The 12,196-nt window shown below is 37.0% G+C and overlaps 1 protein-coding gene across 3 annotated transcripts in view; it reads left to right on the plus strand.

The window, feature by feature from the left end:
• Positions 1-12,196, plus strand: part of BRDT (bromodomain testis associated) — a 78,569-nt gene that overhangs the window by 46,041 nt on the left and 20,332 nt on the right. For all 3 annotated transcript variants that reach the window (XM_004752603.3, XM_004752604.3, XM_004752605.3), the window contains exon 16: positions 5,214-5,314. In XM_004752603.3, the coding sequence (XP_004752660.2) occupies positions 5,214-5,314 (101 nt within the window). The remainder of the gene's footprint in view (positions 1-5,213; positions 5,315-12,196) is intronic.

A 12,196-nucleotide genomic window follows, 5' to 3' on the forward strand; every position in this document is an offset into this window, starting at 1 on the left:
AAGCTGAGTGCTGTAGTCTAGGAAGGAAATTATGAGGACCGTAAATAAGGCAGTAAGTATGGAAAGGATGTGGATAAATTAGAAAAATATTTTTGTGGTGCAGTTGATAGGATTCGTTAGAATGAATGTCTCACCAGGCATCCAGTAGTTGGACTGCCATTAAGTGGTGGTGCTCACTTTGGACATGTTTGAGGTACTAGAGTATCTAATTGGAAATACGCAACTATAAATAGATTTCTAGAACTAATGTGGTATAATGAGAACTGTAATTTAGGAATCACTGGTATATAGAAGCTACTTGAACAGACAATGAATGAAAACACCTAGGAAGATGTATAGAGCAGGAAGAGAAAGGTCAAGGGCAAAATTCTAGGAAATAAAACTTCCACAGTAAAAATAGAAAAAGTTAAAAGATGATGTCATCAAATCACACAGGTATAAAAAAGTACCACAAGAGTATATTGGAGTGCATTAAAGTAAGATGAGGAGTGAGGAGAGAGGTTTAAAATTAGCAGTGTGAGACTTTTTGGTTTTGCAAAAGGTTTTTTAGTGGTCATTGTGATTGGGGTAGAAGCCAGATTTTTGTAAGTTGAGAAGTAATGGAATCTGAATGTAAATGACTCTTTCAAGAAGTTTGTTGGTGGAGAAGATAGCAGTGGCTTTAACAGGAAGATAGTTTTAATTTTTGTTTTTGGGGCTTTGTTTTGTTTTGTGGTATTTGTGGGGGGGGGATGGTGGGTTTTTTTTTTTGGTAAGGGGGGAGACTTTTTCATTATGTTTTGCATTTTTGAATCAGAGAGATTTGGACATTTTTAAAGGTTGATCATGAGAGCCAGGGTAGAGAAAGGTGTTGTTTTCATTAAGAGTAAGTTCGTAGAAGATTGATAGGGGTAGCCCTGAAGAAGAACTAGATCGTAGAAAACAAAGAATGCAGTCAAGATGTTCTTTTGTTCCTATTTTAAGAAAACATCCTAGAACATCCTATCTGTGAAAAGTCAGGCTTTCAATATCTAAGTCTTCAGTTGGGGTAAGCTTACTGTATTACTTAAATTTTGATTTATGTGTGATTGTGAGTAAAAGGAATTTGTGTGAATATTGTATAAAAGGAATGCATGGTTGATGCCAGAGTGGCTGTTCTATTGTATTTACCAAAATTTTTCAGAACCGAGTGGTTTGCATTTGCCAACTGTAGGTGGCACTATGCCCAAGGGAAACTGCAAATGTGTATAAGCTAACATGTATATAGAAGCTTACTTTTCTGGAGTTTAATCTTGATGGAAATAAATTTTTAGTTAAATCTTTATTTTTTTCACTTACATTTTCTTAATAAAAAAGTTTGGCAAAATGCTAGTACATAAAAGCTTCAAGAAATTGATCACGTGTTACCAGTTTTTTCAAAACAACTGCCATCATCTCTGCATGAACTGGAAAATGCCCATATTTTTTTCCTTACAATAAATTGAAGTTTTAAGTTATAGAGGATTACTAGCTTTATCCTTATAACTTACCCATTTCCCAAATTCGTCTCTAGCTTATAAATCTTCCCTTAATGATATTAAGAATTCTGTAAAAACAAATATTTATGCTGTCATATGATTATGAATATGGAAAATGAAAAGGTAAATCAAAGAGTTTGCCAGCTAGTAGGAGAAATAAACAACTGGTATAGAAAAAAATAATTTTCCCTAAAAGAAATTAAAATTTAAAGAGGTGAGGAAGGCAAAATTACCTGATCTCTTTGGCAGATGTGTATTTTACAGATTAATTATCATTTGAGCTGGATATTGAAGGAAGAAGTAAGACTTATCTATGTATATCTAGGACTGAAAGGCATTTTGGATGGAGGAAACAACATGCATGAAGGTATTTAGGCAATCAATAATTGGATGTGATTAAAGCTTTGGTTGGATAAAGAGGAATATGGGGGAATGAATTTGGAAAGGTAGACCAGGTTCAGATCATAAGGCACCTTGATATCTACAGACTTTGGACTTAATTGTAACGGTATAGTCATTGGGGAGCCAGTGAAGGTTTTGTTTTTGTTTTGAGCAAAAGTTGTGCTTCAAGGTAATTAATCTGCCAATATTATATAGGCCAGTTGGAAGAATGGGCCATAAGGCCCAGAGAAAGAAGAGACCAGTTGGGTTTTTGCAGTAGTAGGGAAAAAAAATGAAATAATGGGAAGAAAAAAAGTGAAAGGTTGAAAAAAATTACAGGTGTAGAATGAGCAGGTCTGCAAAAGATAAATGTATCTAGATTTTAATAACAAAGTATAAGCTTCAGTGGCTCAGAGAATATGGGCTAGATACTGGTACAGGTTGAAAAACTAAGTCTGTGGAAAGAGAAGTTCTGTGGTGTTTTGCAGTACCAAAGGGTCATCCCCATAAGAATGTTTTTCAGAGAGTTGGACTCTTGACATACTTGGCAGGCTTCTGTGACACTATTTTCTTCATCATTCCATCTCTTTGAGTGTTCCTTACAAGTATCCACCTGTTTTTAAATGCTGATAATACTCTGGGTTATATCATTAAGCCTTTATCTTATTTATATCAGAGTATTCCAGCCATGTTCCAAAGCCTAGGTTTACTAAGCTCGTAGTGATCCCCTAAACTTATAGCAGTAGGCGTGGAACAGCCTTCCCATTTACCCAGGTCTGCCATACATTGATTATTTTCTACTTATTATAACATGTAATGGGAGGCAGTGAGCTCTACATTCTGCCTGAGTGATCTTGGCGTCTGTGACTTCTAGTCTCATTTTTACAAATCAAGCATCCAGGCTTCATACATATTTTTATTTATTTATTTATTTATTTATTTATTTATTTATTTTAGATTTTATTTATTTGACAGAGAGAGAGAGAGAGAGATCACAAATAGGCAGAGAGAGGGGGAAGCAGGCTCCCTGCTGAGCAGAGAGACTGATGCGGGGCTCAATCCCAGGACCCTGAGATCATGACCTGAGATGAAGACAGATGCTTTAACCCACTGAGCCACCCAGGTGCCCCAGGCTTCATACATATTTATACAACTCTAATGAACCTCTTTTCTTTTTTTTTTCTTTTCTTTTTTTTTTTTTTAAAAAGGATTTTATTTATTTGACAGACAGAGATCACAAGTAGGCAGAGAGGAAGGTAGAGAGAGAGGAGGGAAGCAGGCTCCCTACTGAGCAGAGAGCCTGATGTGGGTCTCGATCCCACGACCCTGAGATCATGACCTGAGCCGAAGGCAGAGGCTTTAACCCATTGAGCCACCCAGGTACCCCGAACCTCTTTTCTTAAACATCACATAGGCATGTCAAACATAGCATGCCCAAACTGAATTTCCCTATTTTAATCCCCACATTTTCCTCTTTTTTTTTTGCTTTAGAGTAAAACGTTATTGTTTTATTACCTACCAACAGGACTGGCCTCCATGCCACAGTGGACATTGGGCTCAGGGTATGTGTAGGCTGTGAGGAGGAGGTGATGACTAGGAGGCTGCTTTGAAGGAAAGGAGTGGTCTGGCAGCCAGGCTCAAGAGCCCCTCAGCTTCACTTCCACCAATGGTTAGACCTTGTAAAGTAGTCATGGCAGGCTGTGGCTGTGCCACCAGTAAGATGAAGAAATTCCAGGAAATGTAGCTGCCCATCAAAGTTGAGGTCCAGTTTTTTCATCATGCAGTGACAGCAGGATCCTTCTGGTTCTTTGTGAAGGCAGCCAGTTCTGTATTCATGAAGGTTAGCAACTCTGTCTTAGAGAGTGCAGTTGTTACCCTCCTATCCAGCACACTTCTGGAAAATAGTAATCCAACAGACAGTGCACTGCTCAGTCTCAGTAGGCCTGGACATTTTGCCATGTGTACGTGGAGCAGGCACAGAGCCTGTGACTAGGTGGCAGCCATGCTATTCCTCTTTTTAACTCTTGGTAATAACACTGCCACCACTTATCTCAGCCAACTGAGAGTCGGTTAGAATTTACTTCTGCTGACATACATGCTCTTTTTACTTCTTACAATAATCTTAAATAATATCTCGCCTTAAGCACAAAAGGTATGTAGTTGTAAACTTAAAGCTTAACTTCCTATTTTTTCCATTCCTTGTTGAACTGAGAAAATATAGGCATATTGGGCTATGTAGGGACATGCAGATTTAATCTTTGTTCTGTCATTCTTGCCTCTGTTGTAACTTTTTTCTCACCCTTCTGTGCTCACTCCTATCCCTTGATGTTCCTCTCTTCTTCAAGCCTCAACTTCAACTAGTAGGATTTGGCCAGAGAATCAGTCAAGGGATTGATGAGTAGTAGAAGCTTAAATGTAAGTTCCTACAGTATGTAAGTGCCTAGATTTCTGTGAACTTGAATCATTTAACAAAGATAGCTGCGTACTTTTCATTTGTCTACTTTGTCCTTTTACTTCTTGTGAGGGCCTTTAGAAAAGTATTAGGGAGAACTAAAAGAGAAATGACCCAAGTAAGTTCATGCATCAGAATGTCCTTGGTTGCATATGACAGAAAAGTCTGTTCAAGATGGCTTGAACAATAGGAAGTTATTTCATTCGCATTTATAATCACTAGTCCAAAAGTAGGTTATTTAGGCATGGTTTGAACAAGGCGTAAGTTCGTTTTCTATAATTATATTTATCAATAATAAATGAAATATTTGTATGAAAGTTTAACAGCTAATAGGATTTCATAGTTTGTTCTCTTCACCCGAATCAAGCCAACCTTTTGCATTTTATACTCTTCTCCTCACTAGCTATTCTGGATATTTAGTGTCTTAGTTCTTCCATTCTTTGTGTTTTGTTTTCAATTTCAGCAAGAGTTATCTTTCACTATGAGCCCTGCATTGGCTTAGGCCTGCTCTTTCCTAAATGACTCACTGGTGTTGGGGTAACCTAATGAAAACCCATCTCTGGAGTGACAGTCAGTTTGCGCACTAGAGGACTGCTGTACCATGGGGACTGGTGGAACACATTTTGGTGGGCGAGCCACAGTGTCAGTTATCCTTAATGTAGACAAAGCAAGAGGACATAAATTTCAAGTGAAAAATGTTTATTTTACAGTATAACAGTTCATCAACTAAGAATATTCCAAAGTTAAAACCACATGAAAAATTAATCATTTTGTTTTCCTAGTCTCTGGCCTGGGGGTGGGGTCAGGAAGGGAGAGAAAGTCAAATTATGGACAAACAAAATGAAGTTTCTTGATTATACTGTTCTAAAAATGTGTGCATCTAGGTGATTCTGAACAGCATTTGAACGGCCTAACTGTGATGCATCAGTGTGGTGATAATGACACAGCGATGTTAGAATCTGAATGTCAGGTATCCGTGCAGAAGGTAAGAGTAATGTTATTTTTTCCCCCACAGATCTTGAAGGGATTAAAAACCGAACATGGAGGTGGCACAAGGGGTATTTTCAGACTTAACTTGAATGAGATTTTGGATCTCTAGGCCCATTTAATTTAAAAAAAGTATTTTTTGGTGTATTTTTTTAAAGTTACTTGTGAATAACACCTTCCTTCTCCCTTCTACCGGAAGTTCTCACACTTGTGTTTAATGTAAGTTCTGTAATGCTGGTGTGTGCTAGCTATCCTAATGTTAAAGCATGTCCTAAAGCTGTCTTTTAGAATCTGTTATGGGGGATTTCCTAATGGAATCTTTTGTGCACTTACTCTCAAACTACACATCAGTCATTCTTTCAACAAATATTATAGACATTTGGGATGCTTTAGATACATATCAGGTGTTCTTCTAGGCATTTGAGTCATTCTCAGAAGCTTACTATGAGGGAAATTGTTTATATATCCTCTTTTCCCTCCCTCCTTTCCTCCCTTCCATTTTTCATCTCTTCCTTTCCTTTATTTTTTACTTGCAAGGACGTCAGAGGGCAATTTTTATTATTTCTAAGTATTTGCCCACACTTAGGAATATCTAACATTTCACCATATGGAGCATACTGATTTAGTCCTTGTGTTTTCTTAGTATTTATAATTTTCTTAGATAATTTTGTGCTAATAATTATTATCATCAAAGATTATGTTGAATTTGGATGTTCTGTTAAATAAGAATCATTTTTAAAAGTGCCTTTCCTGGGGCACCTGGGTGGCTCGGTTGGTTAAGCATCTGCCTTCCGCTCAGGTCATGATTGCGGGGTTATGATATCGAGCCCCACATTGGGCTCCCTGCTCAGTGAGGAGTCTGCTCCTCTGCTCCGCAGCTGTGCTCTTGCGTGCACTCTTCTATCTCTCTCTCTCTCTCTCAAATAAATAAAATCTATTTTTTTTATAAAAGTGCCTTTTCTGATATCCAAAGTTAATTTTTTGTTTTACTCGTCTTTGTTTTAATAACAGAAGTGTTGCCCATCCCCTTTACAATGGAAAGAATAGTGCCACAGAATTTCTTAAATATTTGGCTTACCTATAATCTTTGTTTCTAACTTAACACAACTGTTTATAATTTTGACTGACCCAAAATAAAGTTTGAAAACAATAAGGAAATTTCCAAAAGGGCAAAATAAGCAGCAAAGCATGTAATGTATGTCATACTGTTGTAGTTTGTGCCATAGGTAAAAGTGACATGTCTTCTTTGTTTATTTCTAATGCCTAGCATGTAGCAGAAACTGAACTGTTGAAATGAAAGCTTAAGAAGGAGTAAGATTATGTGGCTTGTTCTCTTCGGAGCAAACTGTTTCCATTCTTTATTCCCCAGCAGTGTTACCTCCTATTGAGAAGAGAGGTTATAGAGTATCAGTGCTAGAAGAGTTTTTTGAGTATTAATCTGTGTGCCTAAACTATAGCTCAGGTGGTTCAAGCATCTTAGTATCAAATAAGAGCCGGGACTAAAACAAATTTCAACAAACATTGAATCCCTGGTCTTTTTACATTCTTCTCTCACTTCACCCTCAGGAAAAGATCTCTCTTATTACCAACAATAACTCATCTCTGTTCTTAATTCTCTTGTATTCAGCAGATTTATTATGGAGGTCTCCTGCCATCTCTGTGGTCTCTATTACTCCTTTTTTGTTGTATTTTCCTACTACCTGTTTACATTTTAAACCAGGGTTTCTCTTGTTTAACACTGTTAACATTTTGGGCTTGGATAAGTCTGTGTCAGCGGCAGGGCTGTGCGTTATAAAATGCTGGAACCTTAACTTCTCCCCCACTGGATGCTAGCAGCACCCTTTCTCCCACCCCCATGGGACAACCTAAAGCATCTACTTACACTGCCATGTGTCTTTCCTGGGCTGAGGGGAATCACCCCCAAGTGAGAACCAGTGCCTTAGTTTTGCCTTGCATCTAGCTGCTCTTCTGTCCCTGTTGTTTGCCCTATCAGAGGAACCAGTGACCTCTAAAATTGTTGCATCCTTCCCAAAGTCTTCATAGGGTAAGAAACCAGGATGTTCTACTTCTTTATCTGATTGAACATCCGGTATGGTGATTTCAGTTTTAGTGTCTCTGCAGATGACTCAAATATATATTTCTAGTCCTGACCTCCTATACTTTTTAAATGTTTTTGATGACTTCTCAGTGTCCTGCAGCCAAGGAGTTGCTATATTCTTTTGAGTTTCACTTCCAATATGTCTCCTTTTCTATTTCCACCTCACAAACTAGTGAGGTGGAAATAGAATATTCACCACTTTTAATATTTTATAACTGGTTTGACTTGAGACCCTCCTTATTCTAATCCATTCTACTTTAAGCATTATGTTCCTCTTGGATGTGTTCCTCTGATTTTACTCATCTGTATGAAAACACCACTGGTTTCTAACTTTGACTACAGAATGAACATTAAACACCTTTGTGATACGGAGCTAGCTTTTCACTCCTCTAACAAGATGCCTTATAACTTATTGCAACTGAACTATTCTTTTCTCCCTAAATATTTATTTTATATCTTTAATTATATGCATACTTTGATGAGGAATACTTGCCATTCTCATCTCCACCTTTCTAGGTTTCCTGTTCTTTGTGATACCTGAAAAACTGTCCTGTACTCCAAACTCACATATGAAGTTTATTGCTTTAGTATCAGCCAAAACTTCATTGAAATTTAGTAAAAATTTTAGGCACAAAGCTAGAAATCAATTTTCATCCTTCCTTTATTCCCTGTTTAATATAATGCCAGGTTTTACCATGGTTGCCTCAAACCTCTATCTGAAGATGAGATGCTTTTTTTTAATTTATTTGACAGACAGAGATCACAAGTAGGCAGAGAGGCAGGCAGAGAGAGAGGGAAGCAGGCTCCCTGCTGAGCAGAGAGCTCAATGTGGGGCTTGATCCCAGGACCCTGAGATCATGACCTGAGCCGAAAGCAGAGGCTTTAACCCACTAAGCCACCCAAGCGCCCCTGAAGATGAGATGCTTTAAATGACCAAGTAGTCATAAGAATTCTGCAACTGGCATTTAGCCTGTTCCGTGAGTAAGAACAGAATAGATTTTATTGGCAGCAAATGGCAAACACTTCCGAAGGACATCTAGGTGACCACTGGTGATGTCTGACTCCTTTTATTTCTTTGGGACAGAAGTTAAAGTCCCATGAATATATCTAGTCACACATTTCCTTATGCTTTATCTTGGGACCCTTGACAATTCTCTCCCTAGTATTTCATGGAAAAATATGAAAAGAGCAATTAAGCATACTTACTATGGAGAAAATTATAAAAAAATAAATTTCAACAGAGGATGTTTAGGTATTATATAATGCTCTTCTTCCCTTACACAGTAGGCAGGTTAGCTCTTTTTTTTTTTTTTAATTGAGATATAACAAACATGAAGTGTTAGTTTTCAGATGTACACTGTAGTGATTCATTATTTGTGTATAATAATTCAATATTTGTAATGTGAAATGATCACAGTAAGTCTAGTGTCACACAGTTACAAATTGTTTTTCTTGTGATGCAGACTTTTAAGGTCTATTCTCTTAACAATTTTCAAATATAATCTAGGTTATTAACTGTTAGTCACCATGCTGTATATTACATCTACTGAACTTAGTTATTTTATAGCTGGAAGTTTGTACCTTTTTTTAAAAAAAATTATATTTATTTATTTGACAGAGAGATTACAAGTAGGCAGAGAGGCAGGCAGAGAGAGAGAGGAAACTGGCTCCCTGCCGAGCAGAGAGCCCGATGTGGGGCTCAATCCCAGGACCCTGAGATCATGACCTGAGCTGAGGGCAGAGGCCTAATCCACTGAGCCACCCAGGCATCCCAGAAGTTTGTACCTTTTGACCCCCTTCTTCCAATTTCCCCACTCCTCACCACACTTCTCTGGCAGCCACGAATCTGTTCTGAGTTTGGTTTCATTTTTTTTGTTTAGATTCCACGTATAAGTGGAATCATACATTATTTATTTTTCTGCTTTATTTCACTTAGCATAATGCCCCCCAAATCAACCCATGTTGTTACAAATGGCAAGATTTCCTTCTTTTTTATGGTTATTTTTAATTTAGTTTTTTGAGGAACTTCTATACTGTTTTCAGTAGTAGCCATATTGGTTTATATGCCCATCAACAGTATGCAAGGATTCCCTTTGCTCTACATCCTCACCAGTACTTGTTATCTCTTATATTCTTGATGATAGCCATTCTAACAGGTGTGAAATGATACCTCATTGCGGTTTTGAAATGCATTTTTCTGGTGGCTAGTGATGTTTAGCACCTTTTCATGGACCTGTTGTCCATTTGTATATTTTCTTTGGAAAAATGTTCAGATCTTCTGCCTGTTTTTTAAATGGATTGTTTGAGTATTTTGTTATTGAGTTTTAGGAGTTCTTTATGTATTTTGGATATTAACCTGTTATCACATACATGATTTGCAAACATTTTCTCCAGTAGCTGACCTTTTTTGTTGGTTTCCTTTGCTGTACAGAGCATGGAACTGTCCAGTTTTCCCAAGCACCATTTATTAAAGAGACTATCCTTTGCTCATTCTATACTCCTCACTCCTTTGTTGTATATTAATGGACCAAATTTGTGTGATTTTATTTCTGGGCTCTGTTCTGTTCAAGTGATCTGTGTATCTTTTTTTATGTAAATACCATACTATTGTGATTACAATAGCTTTGTAATATAGTTTGAAATTAGGAAGCATGATGCTAATTTTGTTCTTTTTCAAATTTCTTTGGCCCTTTGAGGTCTTTTGTGGTTCCATACAGATTTTAATATTGTTCAGTTTCTGTGAAAAATGCCTTTGTAATTTTGATAGGACTTCATTGACTCTGTAGATTGCCTTGGGTACATTTTAACAATACTCTTTCTTTGAATCCATGTGCATGGAATATTTTCTCATTTATTTGTGTCTTCAGTTTCTTTTACCAGTTTCTTTCACAAGTCTTAGAGTTTTCAGTGTATAGGTCTTTCATGCCCTTAGTTTATTATTCCTAGTTATTTTGTCCTTTTTGATGCAGTTATAAATGTAATTGTATTTTTAATGTCTTTTTCTGATAGTTTGTCATCAGTGTATGAAAAGAGCATGAATTTTTGTATAATGATTTTGTAACTAGCAAATCTACTGAATTTAATAGTTCTAATAGGGTTTTATTCTTGTTGAGCCTATAGGGTTCTGTATACCATCATGTAATCTGCAAATACTGACAGTTTTACTTATGATTTGAGTGCCTTTTATATGTTTTTCCTGCTAAATTGCTCTTGCTAGACTTATAATACTGTGTTGAATAGAATTGGCAAGTGTGGGCATCCTTATTTTGTTCTTGATATTAGAGGAAAAGCTTTCTTCTTTTCACTGTTGAGTATGTTATTAGCTGTGGTTCTTGTCATATAAAGCTTTTTTGTGTGAGACACCTTACCTCTCTGCCCACTTTGTTGAGACTTTTTATTATCTCAACAGCTGTTGATACATCTGGGAAGCATAGTCAGTTAAGCATCTGACTCCTAGGTTTGGCTCAGGTTGTGATCTCAGGGTCATGGGATCGAGCCCCCACATTGGCCTCTGTGCTTGGCTTGGAGTCTGCTTGGGTTTCTCTCTCCCTCTGCCCCTCCCCCCTTTCAAATAAATAAATTTTGTCATATGCTGATACAGAACATATCAGTTGAGGTAATCCTATGATTCTTCTTCATTTTGTTATTGTGGTATATCATACTGATTGGTGGATGTTGAACCATCCTTGCATTGCTGGAGTAAATCCTACTTGATTGTGGTATATGATTCCTTTAATGTATTGTTGAATTGGGTTTGCTAATTTTTTTTGAGGACTATTTATATCTGTTCATCAAGGATATTGGTCTATATAATTTTCTTGTGTTCTTACCTGGTTTTGGTATCAGGGTAATCCTGGCTATAAAATGAATTTGGGGGGCGCCTGGGTGGCTCAGTAGGTTAAAGCCTCTGCCTTTGGCTCAGGTCATGATTTCAGGGTTGTGGGATCAAGCCTCATATTGGCTCCCTGCTCAGCAGTGAGCCTGCTTCCTCCTCTCTCTCTGCCTGCCTCTCTGCCTACCTGTGATCTCTATCTGTCAAATAAATAAATAAAATCTTTGAAAAAGAAGAAAAAATATTAAAATGAATTTGGAAGAGTCCCCCTCCTATTTTGGGGGAGAAGAGTTTTCTGAGAAGGACTGGTATTCTTTAAATGTGAAGCCATCTGTTCTTGGATTTTTTGTTTAGAGGCTTTTGGTTACTGACTTTTTGTCCTCACTAGAAATCAGTTTGTTCAAGCTTTCTGTTTCATTACCATTCAGTCTTGAAAGACATGTATGTTTCTGGGAATTTATCCATTTCTTCCAGGTTCATTTCCTTGACTTATAATGGTTCATTTAGTCTCTTATGTTTGTATTTCTGTGGTATCAGTTTAATATTTTTCATTTGATTCTATTTGAATCTTCTTTTTCTTCGTGAATCTAACTCAAGTTTTGTCTATTTTTTTTGTCTTTTCAAAAAATAAGCTTTTAGTTTAATTAATCTTTTCTCTTGTGTTTTAAAACTATTTCTGCCCTGGTCTTTGTTATTTCCTTCCTTTTACTAACTTTGGGCTTTGTTCTTTTTCTAGTTCCTTGAGGTGTACAAAGTTAGGTTATGTGAAATCTTTCTTGTTTCATGATGTTATCACTGTAAACTTCCCTATTGAACGGCTTTTACTATATCCCATACAATTTGCTAGTAGTATTTCACTTTCATTTGTTTCAAGATGTTTATTGTTTTTTAAGTTTCTTTCTTGAGCCACTGGTTGTTCAATAGCAGCATGTTGTTTAATCTCCATGTTT

This window comes from Mustela putorius, unplaced genomic scaffold, assembly GCF_011764305.1.
Source record: "Mustela putorius furo isolate JIRA1106 unplaced genomic scaffold, ASM1176430v1.1 tig00003853_pilon_pilon_pilon, whole genome shotgun sequence".
Classification (NCBI taxonomy): Eukaryota; Metazoa; Chordata; class Mammalia; order Carnivora; family Mustelidae; genus Mustela; species Mustela putorius.